At 39.2% G+C, this 26545-nt stretch overlaps 1 protein-coding gene across 4 annotated transcripts in view; it reads left to right on the top strand.

Annotated features, from left to right (window-relative positions):
- The first annotated feature begins 3355 nt into the window (after window positions 1-3355).
- SLC35D1 (solute carrier family 35 member D1) overlaps window positions 3356-26545 on the top strand; it is a 47099-nt gene continuing 23909 nt past the window's right edge. For all 4 annotated transcript variants that reach the window (XR_008661869.1, XR_008661870.1, XM_055305497.1 and 1 more), the window contains exons 1-8: window positions 3356-3686; window positions 4646-4679; window positions 4777-4863; window positions 5569-5636; window positions 7295-7366; window positions 7997-8065; window positions 10100-10202; window positions 14665-14757. Coding sequence is in view for 2 of the 4 variants with exons in the window: in XM_055305497.1 (XP_055161472.1) it covers window positions 3484-3686; window positions 4646-4679; window positions 4777-4863; window positions 5569-5636; window positions 7295-7366; window positions 7997-8065; window positions 10100-10202; window positions 14665-14757 (729 nt within the window). In the remaining 2 variants the exon portion in view is untranslated. The remainder of the gene's footprint in view (window positions 3687-4645; window positions 4680-4776; window positions 4864-5568; window positions 5637-7294; window positions 7367-7996; window positions 8066-10099; window positions 10203-14664; window positions 14758-26545) is intronic.

Raw genomic sequence — 26545 nt, 5'->3', positions numbered from 1 at the left:
AGTAAAGATGTTCAGGAGACAGTTGTATAATCTGGAGCTCAAGAGAACATATGTGAGGTAGATTTGGGAAGTGTTGGCAAAATGACGAATCATAAGTGAAGCTATATGGTGGGATGAAATTATTTTGTAAGAATATATAGAATGAGAAGAGAGACCCAAGACCGAGCCCTGAGGAATGTGAAACTTCATCTTAAAGATCTAAAAGGGGGGTGGGGATCCCTGGATGGCTCAGCGGTTTAGCACCTGCCTTCGGCCGGGGGCGTGATCCAGGGGGGTGATCCTGGATCGAGTCCCACATCAGGCTCCCTGCATGGAGCCTACTTCTTCCTCTGCCTGTGTCTGCCTCTCTCTCTCTCTCTCTCTTTCTCTCATGAATAAATAAATAAAATCTTAAAAAAAATCTAAAAGAGGAAGAGCCAGCAAAGCAAAATGAGAAAAAGCATCCAAAAGACTAGGGGTATTATTATTACTATAATAATAATAGTAATTATTATTATAAACACTTGTGAAGTATGTACTATGTTCTAGGTATTTTACCTGTATTAATTCATTCAATTCTCACCAAAACCCTATGAGGTGGGTGCTATTGAAATCCTCATTTTATGGATAAGGAAAATGAGGCGCAGTATTGTTAAGTAAACTGCCCAAGGTCAGAGGCAGTGTCTGGCTCGAGGCTCAGCGTTTTTACCTGGTTCTATTCTATGTATGTTAAAAAATGTATTAAAAACCATAGATAAACGTGTATGGATATGGATATATACATACATATATATTCATGTATGTATTCATATGTGTATGAAGCATGGCACTAAATACAACCTCTGAACTGTTAGCAATTGCTTTCTTTAAAGGGTTGGTAGGAGAAGAAGAGGGGAAGATACTTTTATGTGCTACAAGTCTATTTTGCTTGTTTGCTTTTGTTATTTTTATACTAAGTTTTTCACAGATGTTTCCCAAAATATAACTTTCTAGTTATTTTTCTTTTGCTGCTAGCAGACATTAGTGTCTGGCCATTTTCCCTCGTTGTTAAAAAGTTATTCATTCAGCAAAAACATTTAAATTGTGCTAGGTGTCCCTGCTTGTCCTTGTCCTTAGGGAACTCACTGTCTACTGGAACAGACTGACATGTAAACATATAATTCCAGAGCCTCTGTAATGGGGATGTACAAAGATGGGGTGGCAGGGGCACAAAGGAGAGATGTCAATTCTTTGGAGGGCATGGAGGGCAGTATGAAAGAAGGTACTCAAAGAGGAGGTAATACTGCCTAAATACTAAAGTAAAAGTAAGAGTTCTTCAGGATAGGGGAGAGGAGGGTGAGAGAAAAAGCCGCCCAGAAGGAGGGAAAAATGGGAGTAAAGACACAGAAGCAGGAACCCACATTGTTTTTCAGGGGACTGGGCATAGTTTAATTTAGTTGCAGCTTCTGTAGGGAAACGTGAGGAGCGCCTCTGGAGATGTGGGCAGAAGCCACATCCCCTAAGTCCTTGTGCGCCATGTCAAGAACTTCATTCTGTTTACCAGTGTTTCCTAAGGAATATTCGTGGAAAAACTAAAAAGATATGGATCAAAAGAATGGAGAATGGAGTACACAGAATGGAGTATTATCTAGCCTTAAAAAAAAAAAAGTTCTGGGGATCCCTGGGTGGCGCAGCGGTTTGGCGCCTGCCTTTGGCCCAGGGCGTGATCCTGGAGACCCGGGATCGAGTCCCACGTCGGGCTCCCGGTGCATGGAGCCTGCTTCTCTCTCTGCCTCTCTCTCTCTCTGTGACTATCATAAATAAATAAAAAAATAAAAAAAAAAAGTTCTGACGTATCCTAAAAGCTGATGAACCTTGAAAGTATTATGCTAAGTGAAATGTCAGACACAAAAGGACAAATTCCCTATGACTCCACTTCTATGAGGTACCCAGAATAGTCAAATTCATAGAGACAGAAAGAATAGGGTTACCAGATGTTGGAGTGAGGAGGAATGAGAATGACTATTTAGTGGTTACATAATTTCAGTTAGAGATGATGAAAAAATTAGTGGTGAGCGTTGCACAACCATGTGAATGTACTTAATGCCACTGAATTGTACTCAGTGGTAAAATGATAAATTTTATACTAAGCATATTTTATCATAATAAAAAACAGGTTGAAATGGCAAATTTTATGTTATGCACATTTTACCACAATTTAAAAATACGGGATAAAATAAAAAAGACGATAGAGAAATAATTAAAAGTTTTTTCTTTTTTGACATTAAAATTAGGTATGTCATTTCTTTGTTCAAGCTGATAATAATGGTTTGTTTCCGTAATGTAACAATGGCTGTCACTTACTGAAAACTAGCTGTGCACTAGTTTTACATCTATAGAGATAAGGAGAGGTCAAGTGATTGGCCCAAGAGCACGCGGTTAGCGAGAGGGCATTTCTAGGATTCCAGTTCCCAAACCTTTGCTCTATCACCAATCCCCAAGTTGCTTTATTATCTTACTACATTTTTAGACATGTCTACATTTTTCTTAAGCAAGTTTTCCCTTGATCTGCAAAGTATTGTTGGGGGTGGGGGGTTCCTAGGCTCAGAAAAGGTAAGGAGCCCGACGGAATACAGAATGAAATGTTGAGTGTCCCCCCCCCCCACTTTTTTTTTTTTTTAAGATTTTGTTTATTCATGAGAGAGACAGAAAGAGAGAAGCAGAGACACAGGCAGAGGGATGAGGCTCCATGCAGGGAGCCCGACGTGGGACTCGATCCCGGGTCTCCAGGACCACACCCTGGGCCAAAGGCAGGCGCTAAACCGCTGGGCCGCCGGGGCTGCCCTGAGTGTTTCCTTTTATCCACATGATTCTTCCGAAGGGCGTTTTGACTTTCTGCAAGGGAGACCAAGAGCCCCCAAGTGGGTCTCGACGCGTTCACACCCGAGGACGACTTAGCCAGCCACCTGTCACCGACGGGAGGATCGTTCGTACTTTGGCTGCGACTGTTATCCGGAGAATACGGCTTCCGGGCCCCCGCCGCCAGCCTCCCCGGCGGAGGGGACGCGGCGGCGGGGAGACCCGGCTGACTCGCGCAGGCGCGAGCCGGCCCCCGGCGCCCGGGGCTGTGCTGTGGCGCCTGGCGCCCCGCAGCCCCCGAGGGGGTCGGCCCCGGCCTGCCCTCCCTGTGCGCCCGAACTCGGGCTCGCCGCTGCCCCTGCTCCAGGCCTCCCCGGGCCCTGTCCAGGCCACCCCGGCGCGGCCCCTGCCCTCTGACCCGGCGTTGCATAATGCCCGAGCAAAGTCCCCGAGCGCGTGAAACCCGGCGTTCCTGCCCTTGGGCGGGGACGGGCGGCGACCGGGCGGGGAGCCGAGGCGGCGAGGGCGCAGCCGGCACCGTCCTCCGGCCCGGGCGCCGCGAGTCCCCCGGGAGCCAGCACCGCAGGCCCCCCGCGCCGCCAGGCCCGCCCGCCGCTCCCCTCACAGGCCGCCGCCGCCGCCGCCGCCGCCGCCGCCGCCGCGGCCATGGCGGAAGTTCATAGACGTCAGCATGCCCGGGTTAAAGGAGAAGCCCCCGCGAAATCCTCCACACACAGACATGAGGAGGAGCTGGGGATGGCGTCGGCCGAAACGCTGACGGTGTTCCTGAAGCTGCTGGCCGCCGGCTTTTACGGCGTGAGCTCCTTCCTGATCGTGGTGGTCAACAAGAGCGTGCTCACCAATTACAGGTAGGGCCGAGGCGGCGGCGGCGGCGGCGGCGGCGGCGGCCAAGGCCGTGGGGAGGAGCGCGCGGCGGCGGCGGCGGCGGCGGCGGGGCGCCGGCCCCCTGGACTTCGGCCGCTGAAGTTAAAGCTGAACAAAGTTGGGCGGGAGCTGGGGAGGAGGGCGGGCGGCGAACGCGCGGCGGGGCGCGGGGCCGGCTCCGCGCGCGGGCCCGGGGTGCGGCTGCGGGTGCGGCGCCGGCCCCGCGCGCGGAGCTGCGGACGGTCCCGCGCGCGTTCCGCCCCGCGCGCGTTCCGCCCGCTGTGGGAAAGCGCCCGCCGAGCGGCGCCCTGGAAGGAAGCCTGGCGGTTCGGAGCGATGGAGCGGAGTTGCCCCGAGACTTTTGGCTCGTGGGGTGTGCCGGGGTGGGAGCCGAGCCCCCCGCGCAGTCGGGGCCGAGGGCCGGGGCTTCAGGGTCCCCGAGTTCGCTGACAGCCCCTGGGGACGTGCGCATGCATCCTCCGGCTCGTTGAGGAAGATTCCGATCCTGTCACTGGGACCCTGAGGCAGAAGCAGAAGCATTTTTGTTTTAAAAGATGTGAACCAAAAAAAAAAAAAAAGAAAGAAAAGAAAAACCAAAAAATAAATAAAGATGTGAACCATCGGGGAGACCTGCATCTTCCCTCCCTTGAAACATCCGTTGCAGGCAGCTGACTGAAAATTGTGGACTCGGACAGGATGGGACAAGTGGCCGCCCGAGGCTGCAAAATCAGCGGTGTTGCCTGACAACCAGCAAGGGATATTTTTTTCCCTCACGTTTTCATTTGGTTAAGGGGCAGGCGTTGGTGTTTGTTTCAAAATGCATTTTAAGGTTGCAGATGTGCGAATTGAATTCACAGAGCTGTGTTTGGCATTCTCTGACCCTGTATTTTTCTCTCTCTCTCTCTCTCTCTCTCTCTCTCGCTCTCTCTCTACCGTTTTGTAGATTTCCCTCCTCACTATGTGTTGGACTTGGCCAGGTTAGTTGGAATCTTCAGCATTACGTGGTTTATGTCGTTAGAACTTCTGTGTGTGTCTTTATATGTAGAACAGTGAATCTGTGTTCTCTGTTTACAGATGGTGGCCACAGTGGCAGTTCTCTGGGTGGGAAAGGCACTCAGAGTAGTCAAGTTTCCTGACCTTGACAGAAATGTACCTCGAAAGGTAAAAAAACAAAACAAAACAAAAAACAAAACAAAAAAAAACTTTATTTTCTGACAACCGTTCTATATTTTTATCAGTCCTCTGCATATTTACAAATTGCAGTCTTGAAATCACCCAGAGTGGGTGTAGTGAAGGCAAAGAATAAATGGAGTAATATGTATCTTAAAAAGTCCTACCAATTCTTTAAAATTAAGGGAAGAAAGCCCTCAGAAATCTTGTGTTGTTTTAATTAATGAACACTTGTTGGGAGTATAGCTGTTTTGCATTTTCTACATCCATCTAATCAGGTCAGTGTATCCTGCATTCATTATTCCTTGGGTTTGTTTTCTTACTCTTCTCTCTGCCTCTGCTTGACTCCACATGAAGATGAAATACCTTTCCCTTTTCTGCTGACATTAGAGCCATGGGCTAATACAGTATCATATTTTAGAGCAAATGATGTTTCTATCTCATGTGATTTGATCATATTCATATTTCTGTTTCTTTTTTCTTCTCCATTCTTCCCTCTCTCTGCCATAGTAGTGCTGTTTATCCAGGAATAATGTTTTTTGGGTGCTTCATGGGGGCCAAAATTGTGTATGAGTTCTAATCTTATGTTTTAAGCAGAAAGAATTTGATCATATAAACGAAACTGTTATGTTTGAAAGGACTTTGTTTTAGCTATCTTTATTATTGAGCTCTGTTATCCCTTTTTAAATTTTCTAGACGTTTCCACTACCTCTACTATATTTTGGGAACCAAATCACGGGACTGTTCAGCACAAAGAAACTGAAGTATGGATAACTTTATTTTACTAGTGAGGTTAATATGTATTCTTAAAACTGTACTTGAATGTCAAATATTTAACACATTGTTATTGATTCTGGAAAATATGAAAGAACCAGAAAGCTTTTGTTAGTAAATAAGATTACACCAAAGGTTTTAGTTTAAATTCTCTTAAGTTTGAAGAGAAAGACTTTTTATGTGTTTTGGGTTTTTTTACCCCCCCTTACTTTATTATAGAAGTCTTAAAATGTTGCAAATTGCTTATAGGAGATTTTCATTATTTTTCCAGACCTATAGTAGTGAAGACTATAGGCTGGGCTCCTGGGATTTTAATTCTTTAAATACAATTTATAAATACTATATTTTAGGCAAGTTCCCTAAAGCCAAATCAGAGGGTGGGTGTGAGAAATTTTGTAGTTTTTCTTTGAACATGATGTAGTTAAAATGACATCAGATGGAACTCTGATACAAATAGGATTAATTTTATACCTATGATCATATCACTGTAGAGGCAGCATATTCACTTTTAGAAAGAAGCAATAGTTCTGTGCTCTGTGACATTACTGTTTTATTATCCTCTAACCTCCTAATTCTTGGCTTCTCCACTTAAGGAGTATAGTGTGTAGGTGTTTGTGATATTAAAATTATACACATGGAGGTGTTTGTGATATTAAAATTATACACATGGAGAAGCCATTTAACAGAAATCCATGGTTTCACTACTTCACTTAAGCTAACCCCTTGGCATATTAGATGATTATAAAACAGAATGGGGAGATTTCTGAGGATCAGAGACAAAGCATTTTTCATTTCCTCTTTCTTCAGACTCAAGAAACCTTGCAGAGTAACCATAATGGTATCTCTGGGAGAGGGTTCATAGACGTCAGATTTATCATGGGTGGGGCATCCTTTTCCATCTCACTACCCACTTGGAAAGAAATGCAGACCTGCTGCAAAGTGCTGCTTGTATAGAATTTGCTCTTTTTCATCCACTGTCATGCACTTAGTCATCCATTCATTCATATCCTATCTTTGGTTGCCATCTAAGTATAAGGCCCTTTGGAGTGAGATGAGATATATTCAGAAATAACTATATTGCAAGAGGCTGTGTGTTGATTAGTGCAAGCAAAGTGCTCTGGTAATTTAGAGGAAGAAGAAAGTACTTCCACAAAAGGACAATCAAATATTTCATGGGGTGAGATTATCATAGATGCTCTTTGGAGGGTTGGAGATGCTGTGATTGGGGGGTGGGAAGTAAGATCAGTCTAGTAAAGAAGGAAGAAAGGAATCTTTTTCTTTTAAAAACTAACATGGTTACTGTTCAGGGGATTTGTATGATAAGTAGTGTAAAATAAAAAAGTGGCCACACTAGTCTTTGATAATAGCTATATGATCTCTACCACTTTTTATAGATAGCTTGGTGTTTCTCACTTCTAGTAGTTTTATAAAAGCAACTCTTTCAGGCTTTCAAGTAATAATTATTTCTAGAGAGAAATAAAAGCTGAATTCAATCACAGATTAATCAACAAGGAACAGAATTAATCAGCATAATGGAAGGAAGAGATTAGCCTTATTTTAGGGTATTTATATGGAGAGGTTTAGTTTAAAAAATAAATTCTTAAACTTTATTTTAACGAATTGTATTTTTCCCCCTTTTTTTTTCCAGCTTGCCAATGTTTACAGTTCTGAGAAGGTTCTCCATCCTGTTTACAATGTTTGCTGAAGGAGTTTTACTCAAGTGAGCCAAATTTCTGATATATTTAGTCCTAAACAGACCTTAGTCATCTTGAAAAGGGTCCCAGTATATGCGAGATAGTAAAATTATCTGTCTTGTTTCTACTTTATCTTTTGAGAAGTTTATGCACTTATTTTTTTTACTGTAGGAGTTGATAGTTTATGGGAGGATTAGTTGGGAAGATTATGAATTGAAGTTGGCATTTGTCTGAACATGAGATACACTTTCAGGAATTCCTGTACCTAATGGTGCCATTGGGTGCTGGGTCAGAAACATCAGTATAGGTTTTATTTTATTTAAAAAAAATTTTTTTTTCAGTATAGGTTTTAAATAGTATTCCTGTCTTAGCTATTAATATTACAAATGTGTGTGACCTTTTTCTACTTAAAGAAATTCTGATTTACAAAGATTCAAGCTCAATAATAATAGTAAATATAAGAATGAGTATACTTTTTTGTTTAAGTTTTTGCTTCATCAAAAGGATTCTTTGAAATATCCAATTCCTTGAAAAAATTTAAAATATGATGTTCATAGCTTTTTAAAGGAAAACACTTTTTCTGTCTATGTTGTAAGAATGAGTCTCTGCAAATAACTAAAGACACATGTATGCACTTTTTAAATTTTATTTTGTAGGAAGACTTTTTCTTGGGGTATTAAGATGACTGTATTTGCAATGATTATTGGAGCCTTTGTAGCTGCCAGGTAAGAATGTATTAAGACCACATTGGAAATTATCAATAATTATTGATAATAATCAATTACCAATAAAGAGAATTTTTATAGGCTAAGTAAGAATCATGTCTTTGAAAAGCATCCGAAAGACTCTTTGGAAAGGTAAATCTTCTGGGCCATATTAAGGTCAAGGCTGGCAAAACCTGATTCTTCTACTTACTGAGCACATACTATATGTCACGTAGTATGTTTGGCATTTTACACGTATTTATGCATTCTTTACAACACCTCTGAAAGATATGGGTATGATTTTCCTATTTTTAGTCGAGGAAACTGAAAGCTAAGTTCAGAAACTTGGTCAAGGTTACACAGCTAGTAAATGGCAGTGCTGGAATTTGAATTTGTGTCTGACTCCAAAGCCTGTGTGCTTTTTAAATCATGTGCTATTCTTTTATACTTTACATAGTGCTAAAAAAATAGTGTCTCAGAAAAGACCAATGATAATGAATTATTTGCCGTGTGGTGGAATAATAAATAATAGAATTTCTTTATTTGGCCTCACCTAAGATCTATCACAAATGCCGTAACTTAGATCTATTAAATTACCGAAGCTTTTTTCCATTGTGCTTAAGTTTCAGTTTTAAAATGCAGGGAGAAAGATGTATGCCCAAAGACTCCTAAAATTAACGTGATGGCTAGAAGCTTTGTACATTTTACTTAGCCCGGGGCAGGCATATATACGGGTTTGCTAATACCACAGATTCTGTCCAAAGTAGATTTTCTGTCTGGGAGTTCAGTGTGCTTCTTGGTTTGGCTCATTTACCTTCATCATTCCTGTGGTAGAGACGGGTGGAAATATTCTAAGTCAAATTCCACCCTAAATCTCCAAGTAAAATTTCATTCTTAAAAAAAAAAAAAAAAGAAAAGAAAAGAAAAGGAAAAGGATAGAAAAATTGGTTACTAGAATTTAGTTATATAGCTGACTGTTTTTCCCTTTAGGTAATATCACCTTCTTGAAGAAATATTTTATATGAGCCTTTAACCTCTTTGAAGCATTTCCTTAAAGCTGTGGAATCCAGAATTGAACCAAACAACATGAGTTCCTCAGGGCCAACCCTGGCCTGCAAAAAGTTTCTGAGAAGGCTTGCTCTCTGGATCAGCCTTATCTAATCAGAACCTTTTACTTGGGAAGGAGATTGGGCAGAGGGAGTCTGAAGTTAGAAGGTTGTCAGGCTGCTTGGAAGAGGGGATATACATTAGGCTAGTTCTGCCTAAAATTGCAGGGACACAGAGTTCTTCAGATGTCGATTCCATGTACTAGTTTAGCTAGCTTAGTTAGCTAGTTTTGCACAATCACAGGATATTGGGCCGCTTTTTAACTAGGGTGCTAAAGTATACTGAAGGCATAGATTTTCATTATTCAGTTTACTAAGTTTTTATCTTGTGTCTGTTGCTCAGCTAAATACTAGAAGTCTTCAGTTTCCCAAATCCTGCCAGTTATATCTCATAGGCTTTCTAAGCAACCGTTTAAGTAATTGAGTTCCTGCTATGTGCTTAGACACTACTGTAGCTTGATCTCAGAACTCACTACAATCTATGCTTCCGAAATTCTACATAGTAACCCAGTCACCTGTACAGCTTGCCTTTTGTGTGAATGAATCTTTGGAAAATGACTTGTTAACAACTTCATTTTTTTGGTTTCCTTCTCTTTGAAATTGAGCTCTGATGCCTTCTTCCTGCTTCAGATATAATTATAATGGTGAATTTTACTTGTTCTTGTTGTCTGACTTTGAATTCAGAGCAGCGTGCTGTTAACTGACATGATCAATTATTGCTAATGATTGTGTTTAAGTATTAGTATTTCTCGTTTCTGAAGATTTCCCTATTGAGTATGAAATTGCAAATTATCACCAGGAATCAAGAAATACTAATAGCCGATAAAATGCCTAATGTTCACTTACCTTGATAAGAATATGTTCTTTCATTTATTGAACTTCGGACCTATTTAAAATTACATGCTTGTTCTTTAAATGTAAGTTATTAAAGTGTGTTTGTGTTTTACAGCTCTGATTTGGCATTTGATCTGGAAGGATATGTTTTCATTCTGATAAATGATGTCCTGACAGCAGCAAATGGTGCATATGTAAAACAGAAACTAGATTCAAAAGTAGGTAGCAGTCTAAATCTTTGAGAGATGTTTACTGATGTTGGGAGTGGAAATGTCAATTTGTCAGGAAAAAAAGCAGGGAATAAAGAAAAATACTTTAGGAGAAATGGGAAAGATGTAGGGATCTCTAAGGATACAATGCCTGTACTTTGCTATTCATATAAGGAACTTTTTCAGTTATAAATTAGCAAGTAGATTTTATTGTTAGCTTTTCTGGAAGAGATTGAGTGACTGTTGACTTTGGGAGAGGGGTGTTCATTTCAGAAAAGTGTCATAAATGTTAAATGTTCATGGCTGTGTTCTAGAGGAGTTGGTGAGGGACCTGGACAAGAAAGAACTATCTGGAAACCCTTGAGCAGAATTGAGGAGAAGTGAGTGTCAAGAGGGGCTGCAGAACAAGAACAGACTTTGTGTATTTGTCCCACAAATAATGGGAAACTTTAGGGAGCATTAGGATTGCTCTCTCTTAGGAATAATACTGAGTTCTTTGGCCTAGATCTCATATATATGAACTTTACATATCCAGCTCTTTTCTCTTAACTTGCATCATGCACACAAAGGCTTTACAGATATTTTTTGTTAGTCTATATACTTTGAATTATATACATATTCAATTTTAATTTTAAGTTAAGCCAGGCCATCAGAAAGCAGAAAATTTGAGTCATACTGCTTTCACTGCATTATGGTATAAATTCGCATTATTGTAAGCAGCTACATGGAACACCTACCTGGGTGGCTCATTGATTGAGTGTCTGACTTTTGGTTTCAGCTCAGGTCACGATCTCGGGGTTGTCATATTGAGTTCCATGTGGGCTCTGCACTGAGTGGGGAGTCTGCTTGGGGTTCTCTGCCTATCCCTCCCCACCCCCAACTCCCACTCCACTCAGAGACATGAGCTGTTTCTCTCTCTTAAATAGATAAATAAATCTTTAAAAAAAGCCTCTGTGTAGAACTCAGCTGCATATATCATAGGGTTATTATTGTTGAAGGAGCTGTCCTTTCTATTATGATGTATCCTGTGTAAGGACCCACATGAGATTTCATAGATGCTACCATAGTTTTTCCTGAACAGTGGTGTATTTTTATCTTATAATTAAATCTTGCAACTGACTATGACTTTATCTTATTTCCTTACCTGTGTTTTCTAAGCCACATGACTTACCCGCTTTGTTTTTAGTCTGCTCTATTTATGTGCGTTATTTCTAAAACTACTTCAGGTCATTTTTTTGAGTTGAGATCATAAATACTAATGCCCAACTATTCAAAAGTAGTATTCGTGTCAAGTTGGTATTGTCTTGGCAGGGGGCTTTTCCTTCTCCATAAAGAACCATAGAGTGAATGTCCATCCCAGTAGCTTTTGTTATTCTCAGAGAAGGTTTATTTTGAAGCTCTTTGAAGAAATAGGGTCAATGTAGATTGTTTCCAAAAAATTTTCCTTAAGTATAACTTTGTGTTTTGTTCTCAATTTATTTGTCTTGACAATTTTGTATGATGATTGTGTCTTAATTAGGCATTTTTATCTTTTTGAAATAGCTAGATAAAAGGGAGCAGTTGGAAATAGTTGTACTCTGTATTTTCCTCAGCCCATTTGCTGCTTTGGAAAATAGGTACCAGTAATAACATTTGGTTTGTCCAGCAGCCTCACCTGTATAAAACAGTATTGTCCAATGGAATTTTCTTTGATGATGGAAATCTTCTATATCTCTACTGTCCATTAACAGTAGCCACTAGTCTCGCGTGGCTGTTGAGCACCCAATAGATGACTGCCACAACTGAGGAACTAAATTTGTTGTTTAATTATAATTAAATTGAAATAACTGAATATGGCTGGTGGCTACAGTACAGGATAGCACAGTCTAGAGTACATCTCTGACTGATGGGGCGGGGCATCTCTTGTTAAGGTTGTTTTCTGTGGGGCATCCCTGGGTGGCTCAGTGGTTTGGCGCCTGCCTTTGGCCCAGGGCGTGATCCTGGAGTCCTGGGCTCGAGTCCCGCTTCAGGCTCCCAGCATGGAGCCTGCTTCTCCGTCTGCCTGTGTCTCTGCCTCTCTCTCTCTCTCTCTCTCTCTCTCTCTCTCTCTCTCTGTCTCTCTCTCTCTGTGTGTGTCTGTCATGAATAAATAAATAACTAAATCTTTTTTTTTTAAAAAAAGGTTGTTTTCTGTGATGGTTTTTCTCTTGCTGCTTTAGAAATGAGGCACATCTTTTCATTGATGCTTGTGGTGGCCTTGGCAATTAGTTATTTGGTTTATCTGAAAGGCAGTATGCCTGCCCCAAGATGCTGTTAATAAATTGGAAGTGTTGGGCACCTGGGTGGCTCAGTGGTTGAGTGTCTGCCTTTGGCTCAGGTTGTGATCTTGAGGTCCTGGGATTGAGTCCTGCATCAGGCTCCCCTCTGGGAACCTGCTTCTCCCTCTGCCTATGTCTCTGCCTGTCTCTCTATGTCTCTCATGAATAGGTAAAATAAAATCTTTAATAAATAAATATATCAGAAGTGTTATTTCCTATAATTTCAGGACTGCTTAAATCATGGTTCTTTGAGCATAAGTCAGGTGGCATAAAGATTTAGTGCTACATTTAACAGAAATGTTAAAACATTTCTAACTTTAAAGAAATAATACAGATAATACACATTTATACACATTTATAATGAGAGTAGAAGAAACATATAAGTAAGGGGAAGAAAATCTAAATCTCCCTTAATTCTACTATCAAGTGAGCAGCACAGTTTTAGAGGATAAGTATGTGTATGTGTATGTAGACACTTTGTAAACTTCTAAATGAAAAGCAATATATAATGTTTTCTGATTTATATTTTTCAGTACAGTTTCATGAACATCTTTTCTTGTCAGTATCTAACATTTTTAGTGTTTGCATAGTATTTCATTGTAGTATCCTCATCTAATCAAGTAGTTTTTTATTGTTGGATATTTGTTTCCAGTTTTTCAAAGTGGCTTTTGAGAAGGTAGTTTGACTTTTCATATCATTCAATTCTCTCACCACAGAAGTTAGGGAAATATCATGCCCCCATCTTCACTACTCAGTACTTCATCCCCCTGTTGCTCTGGTCAAACTCTGACCTACCTTTTCAGGTGACTGCTTCTGGCTGACTGTCTTAGAAGACTGTGAATTAAAAGTGGGAAGTGAGCCCAGACTACTTATAGGCTCCCTATGTTGAAGATGTATGTGGTTCTTTTGTTCCTTCCCAATAACTGAGGGCACAACAAACTATACTTTTGGGAATTGTATATAGAGTAATCTTAATTTTCATTGTACTTCACATATATTTTTGTAAATACTTCACTGGCAAGTTATGTCTATCTGTGTTGGCCTAGGTGTGAGTGTATGTGTTGGTATCTGCCTATCTCTCTTAAATGGGACTTTTTTATGGTTCTGAAAAGTTCAAGACTGACTTGATTTTTTATTTAGTTCTGGATAGGAAAGGGTCTCAGGATTGTGTTTTTATAGAAAGACATGTATATATTCAAAATAACCTCTTCCCGGGATCCCTGGGTGGCGCAGCGGTTTGGCGCCTGCCTTTGGCCCAGGGCGCAATCCTGGAGACTCAGGATCGAATCCCACGTCGGGCTCCCGGTGCATGGAGCCTGCTTCTCCCTCTGCCTATGTCTCTGCCTCTTTCTCTGTCTCTCTGTGTGACTATCATAAATAAATAAAAATTAAAAAAAAAAAAAACAAAAAAAAAAAAAAACAAAATAACCTCTTCCCGGGACCCCTGGGTGGCTCAGTGGTTGAGCATCTACCTTTGGCTCAGGGCATGATCCCGTAGTCCCAGGATCAAGTCCAGCATTGGGATCCCTACGGGGAGCCTGCTTCTCCCTCTACCTATGTCTCTGCCTCTGCCTCTCTCTGTGTCTCATGAATAAGTAAATAAAATCTTAAAAAAAAAACACAAAGAAACAAAACAAAACAGAATAACCTCTTCCCTGCTTACTGTTTTGAGGTAGCTAGTTGGTGTTATTTTTTATTTCCCTGATTTTAAGCACTCAAAGAATTTACTTTGTTTTTTTTTTATTTTTTTTTAATTTTTTTAAAAATTTTTATTTATTTACGATAGTCACAGAGAGACAGAGAGAGAGGCAGAGACACAGGCAGATGGAGAAGCAGGCTCCATGCACCGGGAGCCTGACGTGGGATTCGATCCTGGGTCTCCAGGATCGCGCCCTGGGCCAAAAGCAGGCGCTAAACCGCTGCGCCACCCAGGGATCCCAAAGAATTTACTTTGAATTAATTTAAAATCTTGTATGTTTGTGTGTTTTTTTTTCCTTTTGAAAGCTTAGGTTCCTTCATGTATGCCAAACTTATGACTTAGCTGATTCACTCTCTGTATTGTGGGGGAGGGGTGTGTGTGTGTATGTGTGAGTAGTAAGAGTGGTATTCTGTATAAGGTTGTGTATTTCTTTCTGCTAGAACCAAATGAAACACCTAATTATTTACTATTCCAGGAGCTGGGAAAATATGGTCTGCTCTATTACAATGCACTGTTCATGATTCTGCCCACTCTGGCCATTGCCTATTTTACAGGAGATGCGCAAAAGGTAGGACTTGCTAATTATGATATAATGGCTTATTTTTTGAGCTGTATTATTACTTATGTCCACAAGATAGACTGTGGGGTTGTTAAAAAGGGATGTGCTTCTTGACCAAAAACAGAGTTTATTTTTTTAGCTTGCTAATGTCATGCTAACCTTTTTTCTTGGCATAAGTATTGGATAGTACTAAAATGACTCAAAATAGCTTTGGCTGTTAACATAAAAAGGGTGCATGCCAACTAGTGTCCTTCTCTTACGTGTCAAAAGGCTAGAGGAAGGGAATTTTTACATTTCTACTAAACTACAAAGTAAGAATAGTGGTATATTATCCTCGAAAAACAAAAAACCCTTAAACTAGTAGAATTCTTCAAACCTAAACAGAATGCTTGGCTTTCTGGAAGTTCTCTATTGTGTTGTACTGTTGTCATGCTGGTTTAAATCCCAAACTGAGTTTTTTCCTCGGGAGATATTTAGCACCATGTGGTAACTTAACTGTGTAAATAGCAACTATAGTTTACTCATTTTCTAAAATGATTACCTGAATAAACCCATAATAGAGTAGCAAAATGAATCTATGTAAGAATTTTTCTTAAGGGGAAAAAAAAAGAATTTTTCTTTAAAATAAACCCATATTCATAGGAGAAAAATTGATACCACTTTGTTAGAGTTCACAAAATTTTACAAACTAAATGGAAACCTAGAATTTTGCCAAATTTCTGTAACAAGATTTCATCTAATGATGCCTCTGGCTAATAAATGTGTTGGTTATTTACTCTTATGACAGTGACAATTCTCACATATCAGTGGCAGCCAAAATAAAGAAACGTTTTGCAATTAGATTATTAAAAAATTGTTATTCTATCAAAGATAGGAAAAGACCATATAAAGCTTATAAAGGTGCTTTGTTTTATTAATAAAAAACTGGTATAGATCATCTTGAACATCTATAAATGCTTTAGTGAACTGTGACCTGGCTGCCAGCAGATCTAAAAGTGACTCCAAAGTAGGAAATGGAGCTGTTGCTCTGTCTAATAAAGAGTGTTGAATAAGTATTTTGTGACTGTGAAAAAAGTGGGAAGAGAAATTAGTATTTATTGAGTTCCTATTATGTGCTAGTGACTTAATAAATAATATAAATGTAGTCCCCACAACAGTTCCAGAAAGTTTGAATTATCTCTGTTTTACCAATGTGGAAATAAGGGTTCGGAAAGACTTGGTCCCTTGTCCAGTGCCATACTTGTCCAGTGGATAGAGTCAGGGTTTAAACTCAGGCCTACCTCCAGAGGCCCTCCAGAGGTCTTTCCATGGTGTTCTTCCTCTCTCTAGGCAGGAAGCACCTCTTACTCTTTAGCTTTGGGGCAAGAATGTAATGTAAAGTAACCAGGCCCCACATGGCAGCCTGGCTAATTCCAAATCTTGAGGCCAATCTGTACCTGAGAAAGTTGGAAGAATTAATGTGGTTAGGTATTTTATAGACTTGGCAAAGATACGATTCTCATTAATTTGAAACTTTGACTAGTAGCTTGTAGCTACTTGAAAAAATTGACCAAAGGAGATATTTCTTCATTCCAGAGTGATGATCATTTAACTAGAAGTTATCTGCCAGGTTATAGCGTAATTCACGCATATATGAAAGTTCACTAACATTCAACTGGAAATGCTTCAGTTTAATTGAGAATGTTTTCTCAGAGTGAAAAAGTTGCTTTATCACCTATATGAGGATAAGATTTAGATTTTCCTCTTATTCTTTTCTTCTTTTTTATGCAGAAGAGTAGAATTTGAGTAATTTTTTTGTGGTTTCCAACGAAAGTGCCAGGCCAAGGTCAAGAAAGGCTTATTTTGGAAGAAATTTTTTTAAGAATGACAGAGGTCACCTAAATACTTTTCAAATTGGTATGATAAACTAGTGGAAGCTGAATTTATTTTTCTGTGATCAAACCCTGTCAGTGTTTTTGGTTTCACATTAATGTTTATCCTCATTCTTATTAATATTGTTCTTATAAAATGTTTACTGGGGCCACACTGGCAGTCTCACAATATCATGCTTTTTTTTCTTAACATTCTCTTCTTTACATGGTATCATTCTGACATTCTTAAATAGTTAAGTGTTACTATACATCTTGCAGTTTCAGGCTTAGGTGATAAGAAAAAAAAAAGATGAATTAGATGGTTTTCTTGCCTTTGAGGACCATACAGTTGTCTTGGGGAGTAGACATGTCAACATCAGGGCAATAAACAGTTGTAAGTTCTGTGGGAGAAGTGTTTTTGGGATATCATGAGATGTAATATGGAAGTGGGTCAATTTTGTCTCCTTGTAGGGGATGAGATGCCTCGTGGAGGTTTGCCTACAAACAAAATTAAAATATAAGTGATATGAATAATCAGTGTTGTTTTGGTAGGCTATAAATTACATTTGAAACTTAGGAAGTGAGAATTCTGTTTGACTCTGTTCCTGAATTCCTTGCGTGCTTGTAAGACACATTACTGCAATTTCATTTTAAGTTCAATACAGATGAGTATTTCTGAGCATCTTCATTATGCTAAGAAAGCTCTATGTTACGTTCTCTTGGGAATATATGAGAACTATGACATACTCCTTGTCATACAAGGAAAACTTGGCATACTACAGAGATGGCATAAAATCCAGCACCAAAGTACCTGCTTGTCAGTCAGTACAATACATATTTAGGTTCGTAAGAAATTGGTATGGGTTGAATATCAAGATTGGCTTTTTAGGGTTTGGTTTTCTTATCTACTAACTGCAACAAGTAATGCTAACCTGTTCTGGGAGTGGTTAGAGATAGAACTTAGGTAGTTGAGTGATTTACTTTTATTAACCACCACAGAGACAATGTGTGGAAGCCACAGATGACCTGACACATCTAAGAGGCTCATTGTTCCATAAGAGGTCACAGTTTTACTTCCTCCCCTGGAAGATTCAGTTTCATAATAGTCAGTAGGCTGTCTGTCTGAAGTCATGGCAAAAAGGGTTTCATATTACAGAAGGGATATATGGCAGGATTTGGGGTAAGAATTCTAGTAAGTAGGGTTCATTTTCATTGTACCTTTTAAACTTGTGCTTTTCCTTCAAGATACATATGTGTATAAGTAGACATTCCTGTATGTGCATGTATTTTTCTTAAGAATGAACTCTCTTCATGAGACAATTTATCATTAAATAAAGCTGTTCCCATATTAACAATTTGAGGCTACTTTTGGCCTTTAGGAAGACTTTACTTACAGGGTATGATGCCTTGTATCTGACAAGATACTTTCGCATAAATCATTTTCCCTGATTCTCATTGCATACCTATGAGGTAGGTTGTTATTTGATTTATAGAGGTTAAGGACATGGTTAAGGCTCCGCAGTGGCAGACATTAGAACTAGAATCAGTCTGACTCCAGACAGATCTCTTGCTGTTAGCATAACTACAACTCTCAGAGTCATTTGCTACCTCTCTGACTTATATTTTATCCCTGTTTGGGAGTTTGTGCAGGGCTTTCTTACAGAAAAAGCCACTGAATGCGAGAAATACCTTCAGAGTAGTATTAGAAGTACAGTTTCTGCAGCTTGGCCTTGTTGTTACTTAATCTTTTACAAATAATCATATTGCTTTTGTTCAACAAATATTTACTAAGTGTTCTGAGTGCTTTACTCAGGTGCTGTTCTAAATTAAAAAAAAAAAAAAGAAAAGAAAAAGAAAGGACAAAAGACCTGTCCCTGCTTAAAGGAGCTTGCAATCCATTGGGTGAGATCAACTAAACATAAATTGTATAATAAGAACTATGAGGAGAAATAGAACAAGGAGGAGAGTGATTGAGGAAGTGCTACTTGGGATAAGGTAGTTAGGGAAAGCATCTTTATCAGTTTCATTTGAGCAGGCATTGAATTGAATGGACTGAGAGTAGTTTGTGTGGCTCTTTAGAAGGAGTCCTCTGGTTGGAGGGAAAAACAGGTTCTAAGTGCTAAGGTAGGAGTGCTCAGATTGTTTACAAGAAGCATTTTTTGAGTAGGTGATTACCTGGAAGATCAAGGTGGGCCTTGAAGGATGTGGAGGAAGAGAAACAAAAGGTATGCTCCAGGTGGAACTAATACCATGAGCATAGGCATTGCTCTTCAGTATGCTTAGGCAGTGGCAGTCAACGACATTAGAGACCTTCAAAGAGACCTTAGAGTACGTCTGGTTCAAACTTCTTTCACAGTTGGGGGAATTGGGGCCCAGAGAGGGCTCAGACTAGAACTCTGATTTTCTGACCATGACCATTATTCTCGCTTTTCCCACCACATCACGCTCTTCTTTTATCTAAGTTGGGACGAGTGCTAGATATAGGAATTTAAAATTTACTCTGCAGATATGATGAGTCCCTAAGAGTTTGTGATATAAGAGGTACAATGGAAACATTGGGGGTGGAATGCAGAAGCAGCATCTAATTAGATGAAACAGTTAGTAACATCCAGTTCTGTCCTTGACCACTGCCTGATTTTGGATAAGTCCCTTCTGCTTCCTCACACTGCTTTGTCATGTATAAACTGAGTAGGTTATATCAATGAGTTGGCTAGTTTTTTAGGTAGGGCCCCTTCTGGGCTGAGACAGAATTTCTGAAGAGCAGAAGACCTGCCAGTGTGAAGACTAGGCTGCTGCTGTTCTGATGGTTGGCGTGAGCCCAGCTGCTCCCTGACTCCTGAATACCGATGCTTATAAACTTGCTCTCATTTGTTGGACTCCTGGCTTTCTTGATCCAGAGCCATTTTGCATGGAAGCTCTGTATGTGTTACGTGAAAAGATCAACAAGGTAAAATTGTTAAAGCACGGTGTAAAATTGTGTTATGGTATACTACATTTTGAATAAAATAGAAAGGGAAAATAAGACTATATATACATATACATTTTATTCACTAATTTAAGTAAAGAGACTCTGGAAGAATATATATGAAACAAATAAAATAACCACCAATTCCTGTGGGAGAATGTGTGTGAGAAGAGAGTAAGTATAGAACAGGAATGAGAGGGAGACTTCTCACTATTTATCTTTTTATAATTTTTGATTATAGAGCCATCTAGGTATATTTTAAATTATATTTTATAAAAGGAACAATAAGAAAAGGATAACGTTTTTCTATAAATAATGAGTATCTTATGATGAATCCCTGTTTAAAATAACTGGGTGTGGTGAGACAAATTAATTTGTTCTCATTATTCAGTTGCAGACCCTTGACCTAGGATGCAAATAGAAGCAAAATCATGTCCAAATTATTTTTCTCAAGATCTCACTGTTAACTTTAGGAGGCAGAAGAGGGAGAAGTTCCCTGTGTTAGGACAGGAATCCAGTAAGAAGGCTCTGAAAGTTCAGCTCCCCAGGGAGGCAGGAATTCTGAGGAGCAGTTAATAGGGCTAACATAGTTTTTAAGGAAGAATTGAAGGCCAAGGAAGGAAAAGCCTAAATTACTATAAAAATTGAAAAGCAGGATCCAATTGAACAACTTATCCCAGTGAGTGCTTAATGCAAGTCCTTGGCAAAGTTTTCTGAGAAGCCAAACTTGTGTCTGTGTGTGTGTGTCTGTGTGTGTGTAAGTAATTTTTTAAGAAGTTTATTCAAGGTTCTCAAAGTCCTAGCTTTACCAGAAAACAATGAACCAATGTAGTCAACATTTAGTTTTTTAAAATGTGTCTTCTAATACTAAAACATTCTCTTTCTTAAGAAACTGTGCATTTAAAAGCCAGGTCACTGTTAATAAAGGGTATCTTGTTAACATAGATAAAGGTCAATCAAGCATCAGTTGACTAATGGCTTTCCAAAGTGTCAGTTAGGAAAGACTGTGTTTGAACTTGTTAGTTGTTTCCTCCAAAAGGGACTGCCTGCAGCACAAAGCCAGTGATTCACAGTTACAGGAACTGGAGCCTGGCTTTTTGACAGTATACCCTGCTAGGTGTTCTCATGTAGGGATGGAGGAACAGACCCCTTGCTGTAGATCTCACAAGGCCAGTACTGTAGTCACTAGTACATTGTATAATGTCTTCATTATATCACTGGTTAAATTACATGGCTGAGATGAGTTTTACAGGAAAAGTTGCTGCATGGATGGTTTACATGGAGGTGTCTCTTACTAAGCATTGCTGACTAAACAATGAAGAATTTTAGGCTGTTGGTTTAGCCTGTCCAGAGGTTATTAATTTTTTCTGGATTACTCTGTAGACCATACAGACTGATTCTCAAACCCTGAATTATTCTTTCCTTCTAGACAAGTCCCTTCTGCTTTCTGGGTGTTAGTATCCTCATACGTAAAATAAGGGGGATGCATCAGTTCTTCTTCAGTTAGGAGTGACTTTCTCTTTGCTCTATATGTTGTTTGACTGACAAACTAATGTGTTTAGCCATTCTTACCTCTGAGGGTATGCCTTTTTTCAAATAATAGTAAAAGACCCTATTAATAAGCTGGATTGTGTGATTTTGTTATAATACATAGATTTTATATAAGTGGCAGAGCCTCGCAAGAAAAGATAGTGAAGGTATCTGGGTTCCAGTTCCTTGTTGGAGCTAGAAGCAGGAGGAGGTGGAGCAGAAGTGGTGGCTACTAGTTAGAGTAGTGTAGAGGATAGGGTGGGTAACCCAGGACCCCTGGCTCTGTGAACTTGTCTGACTTTTGCAGGGTAGGCAGGCAGCCATGGAGGCCATTTGCTCTACAGACATTATCTTCTGCCTTAGTATGTTTCCTAGCAGTTTACTTTCTAGGATAAGATTTCAATTTTTTTCTCAGTAGTGTCTTGGGAAAAGAATTTTCCAAATAGAATGCTTCTTTAACATAAAGGCTTAAGAGTAAATGATTTGTAAACAGGTTTCAAAACTTGTAGGGCATCAAAACGTGTAAAAAATATTCATGCAAAAAATATTCATGCTTTGGATTCTATCTCAAATCTCAATTAAGTTGGTGACTGCTTATTAGCAAATTTTCACAGGAGTGAGAATGATTATGTCTAAGACTCCAGTGTACACTGAAATTAGTCCATGCTTACTAGATCGGGGTGATGAATTGGTGCTTATCCTATGCTCGTTGTAGATACTGCCACGTAGTCGCAACACTATCTTTTAAGCCTAGACAGCCTCCAACTGTTCACCAAGACAGTGGTTCAGGGTGGCTGGGTAGCTCAGTGGCTGAGCGTCTGCCTTTGGCTCAGGTCATGATCCAGAGGTCCTGGGATAGAGTCCTGCATTGGGCTCCCTGCAGGCAGCCTGCTTCTCCTTCTGCCTATGTCTCTGCCTCTCTGTGTCTCTCATGAATAAATAAATAAATAAACAAACAAAATCTTAATAAAAAAAACCAAAAAGACAGTGGTTCAGACAGCCAGAGTCAGTTGATTAGAGCTGGTGTAAGACAAAATCTGTATCCCTGGACTAGATTTTATTGATTATGTTATGTGCTTTTAATGCCTAATCTTACTCAGATACTCCCTTTCTTAGTTTCCTTCACGTAAGCAACTAGATAACACATTTTTTTTTAATTTAACTTTTTTTTCCAAGTATTTTTATTAACTGAAAGTCTCATTCAAACCAAATACCTAGTTTTAGGAAGTGGTAGATTCACATTACCCATTTGCCCATTTATTATGCCACATTCTTTTCATGCCTGTTGTATTACATTACACCACCAGCACCTGTAGAACCAGAGACTTGGTTCAAAACAGGAGAGCCTGAACATCTTTATATGTGCAGTCCATAATCACAGCTACCACTCAGCCAAGATTGAAGACAGCAGGCCTTGTGACAGGGAGCCCATCTAGTTCTGTCACACAGAATGACCAAGCAGGTCATTTTCTTCACAATGGCTCTTTATTAGCTTTCCCTAGAGGCAGAAGTTTTGTTTTAAATGTTGTTTTTCCCCCTCCTGATTAATAAAATATATGTTCACTGTGCCGTTATTCCCTGTGTTAGGGAAAATAAAAATTTGCTTGCAAATCTGTCGCTGAGAGATAACAGTGATGGAAGTTTAAATGAATTAATAATCTCTGTGAATTTTGTATAAAGTGCCTGCATTTCATTCTCTCACAAAGGCAGTTGGAGCAGATTGTTGTCTCTATTTGTAATGTAGATAGAGGCTTTGAGAGGTTAAGTGACTTTATGATGGACTCACAGAAAGTTAATGGCTGATTTAGAATCAAACCCCCAATTTTTGACTCAGTGTTCCAACAACAATAACCATGTGAACCTATCTAGGAGAAAAAATTCAGAACATATTACCTTGCCTTTGGTTTTCCCCAGTACTTAGGTTATGTAGCTGAGCAAGCACTTAGTAGCCAGATACTTTTGGAGAAATTACTTAACATTCCCGAGCCTGGGACAAAATAGGTTCTTAATAAGTAGCAGCTTTATTTTTTTATATCATCTTTATGATAGGGAGAGTAGACTCCATGTGTTGTAGTACTGTTTGGGTCAAATTTATTCTACGGCTATACTTTCAAATGGCTGCTGCTTGTTCTCTTGCAGCCAAGGATCCATTCCTGTGGCAAAGCAGAGGAATGCAATAGGCTGCTTGTGTGTGCCATACTGGCTTTCTCCAGAAATAGGCCTAGTATTTAGGGAAGGAAAACAATCCCACGAAAATTGTTTTTCTATTTTTGAATTTTATGTAAATGAAATCATGTTCATGGGATTTATTTTGATATTCTATAGATACAATTATTATATTCCCAGAGGAGATGGTGCAGTATATAGTTGGCATTTTTCTAAATATAATTTAATGCTCAGAGAACCTTAAGCTTGAAGTATATAGATAGACTCAAGGCTACCTTGTATTAGCTGTGTTACCTAAAGTAAGTCACTTACTGTCTTCTGAGGATAATAAGGCTTGGCCTGTCTACCTCACAGGATGGTCATGGAGATCAAACAGCATAATATACAGAAGCATTTTGCAAACCATAAAGCATTCCACAAATTTAAGGTAGAACTTGTTTATTGCCGAAGTTAGTTCCTTCATTTAATAGCAAATCTGACTAAACTGTCTTCAGCTTAGTGCCCCCAGGCCAATTGTGGGGCCTAGCACATGACTGGGGACTTAGATGTCAAAATGTACAGTGACAGCAGAGGAGATATTTAGAACTAAGGAAAGGAAGGATCTCAGGCATAAAGAAGTTTATTGAGGCCTTTGCCAAATAACTGATTTCCTTCCACTCCTAGGTCACTGGTTAAAAAAAAAAAAAAAAGTAATGTTACACATAATAACTGACATCACTTATTGAACTGGATGGACCTCCTTCATGTCAAGCATTGTATCCATATTGTCTTTAATTCTGATAACAACCCTATAAGATAGGTTTTATTATTCCTCTTACTATGTATGTAGAAACTAAGGTTCACAGAATCCTTATGGTCCATCACTTCAGCTTTATTTATAAAGACTAGGTTATCTAAGAAAGGGGGATAATTTAGGGTTGAGGTAAGTTCTTAGGCCTGAGATTTCTTTTATGTGTTTCAATTTGAGTGAAGTAAGGTCTCATCTTTTAAAGCTGATCTAATACTCGTATTAGAGTTGGAAGAAACCTTAACGTGCACCCAGTTTAACCTTCCTTACAGAAGCCAAGGCTGGCATAATGAAGCAGTGTTAAGTTCGTACTAGGTACTGGCCTTCTGATCCTGGCATGCTGCTTTTTAAGGTACAATGACTTTTCTTGCAGGGTGCCGGTAACCCTCCCAAAGATACTTCTAGTGCCCACCTTCTGGTTTGCTGGCTTACACGTTTTCTCTTCAAAGAAAGAAAAAATAAACTCAGGGCAAAAACTAATGAGTTGTATGCCCATAAAATGACTTTTACCATTTTAAGAAAATTTAAAATGATACAGATTTAATATTAAACTTTAAATCTATTTAGTATCATGTATAGGTAGGTATGTGGGTGTATTAAAATAGAAAGTTCGTCTCATCTGCCTGTAGAAAATGATGCTAAGCCAGAGATCATGGATATTTAATTCACCTCAGCTATTTGTGCCTAACACTTCCAAACACTTGGAACTATTCAGAAGTGACATATGACATAATTCTTGCTCTCTTGGAATTTATAGTCTCACTGATAGAGGCTGGTCTCCTGAGTTCTAGGTCTCCTGAGTTCTAGGTCTCCTGCTTTATTGTGCTTTAATGGTTTTTCACCAGAGAGGAGGTTTTGTTTACAGATATGAAAGAGCATAGCATAATACTCTGTATGACTTCTTTCATTTAGTCTTCATTTTCTGGCAAAGAGTTATGGAATACCTTCTATTTGCTATCACTTTGTTAAGCACTGTGGTTGCAAGGATAAACCCTGAAGGCATTCACAGTTCTGGATAGGTGATCATGTATATACTGATACAGAAAGTCACATACAAATACTCAACATACGTGCAATGTCAGCGATCAAAGTAGCACTTAGTGTTCTGGACAGTTTGGCAGGAAAGAGCCTAATGTGAATGTGGATTTTTGCGCAGAGCTTCCCAGTGGAAGCATCATTTGAAATAGGTTTATAATTCAAGTCAGTAACTGAACTTGGTCTTTTACTTCTAGCCATGATGGAATAATGGGGACAAGATTTACCTTCCTACATTAACCTTTTGGAATATCAAACATGTGAAAATGTTTTTCAGACATTGGACAACAGGTAGTAAAGGATTGTGGAGAGGATGAGAAGAGAAATGAAAGATATGAAAAGACCCAAATGAAACTTTTTAGGGATAAAAAATGTAATAATCTGAATTGAAAAATAAAGCAGAAGGTATTAAATAGCAGACTAAGCAGTGCAGAAGAAAAGATCAGTGGATTAAAGAAATAGCAAAAGAAACTTTCCAAGATGTGGGACCTCTGGGCTCAGCGGTTGAGCATCTGCCTTCGGTTTGGGGCGTGATCCAGGAGTTCCGGGATTGAGTCCTACATTGGACTTCTTACATGGAGCCTGCTTCTCCCTCTGCCTGTGTCTCTGCCTCTCTCTTTGAGTCCCTCATGGATAAATAAATAAAATCTTAAAAAAAAAAAAACTATCCAAGATGAAGCACATGGAAGAAAAAAGACTGGAAAACAAACGAACAGATTACTGATAACATGTGGGTATAGTATAGTATCAAGAGGTCTAATATATGTGTAATTATAGTCCTGAAGAAGGGGGGTAGGGGTAGGAAAAATTTTTGAAGAATTAATGGCAGATTTTTTCCCCCAAATTTGATGAAAACTAAAGCCACACATACAAGAAGCTCAACAAACTATAAGTTATATTAAGCACAAAGGAAACTATACCATAAAGAGGGACATTTCATAATGTGGAAAGAGTTAATATGTCAAATAAGCATAACAGTCCTGAGTGTATGTGTACCTAATGGGAAAGCTTCAAAATATGTGAAGCAAAAACTGTTAAAACAGAAATTGGCAGTTATAGTTGGGGATTTTAACATTCCTCTTTCAGTAATTGATAAAACAACTAAACTGAAAGCCATTAAGGCTATAGAACACTTGAACAACACCGTCAACTAATTTGACCTAATTGACATTTATAGAATACTCCACTCAACAATAACAGAATAAATCTTTTCAAGTGCACATAGGACATTTGCCAAGATAAACTGTAGTCTGGGCCATAAAACAAGTGTTAATAGTTGAAAATAATTGAAATCATAGAAAGTATGTTCCCTAACCAGAACAGAATTAAACTAGAAATTCATAACATGAGGATAAATGAGAAAACTTCAAATATTTAGAAATAAACACACCTCTAAATAACACATGGATCAAAGAAAAAAAAATCAAGAAAAAAATTAGAAAACATTTAGAACTAAATAAAAAT

Source organism: Nyctereutes procyonoides, unplaced genomic scaffold (assembly GCF_905146905.1).
Source record: "Nyctereutes procyonoides isolate TBG_1078 unplaced genomic scaffold, NYPRO_anot_genome, whole genome shotgun sequence".
Lineage (NCBI taxonomy): Eukaryota > Metazoa > Chordata > Mammalia > Carnivora > Canidae > Nyctereutes > Nyctereutes procyonoides.
Note: the sequence above shows the minus strand (reverse complement) of the source record. Positions and strands in the feature narration are given on the sequence as shown.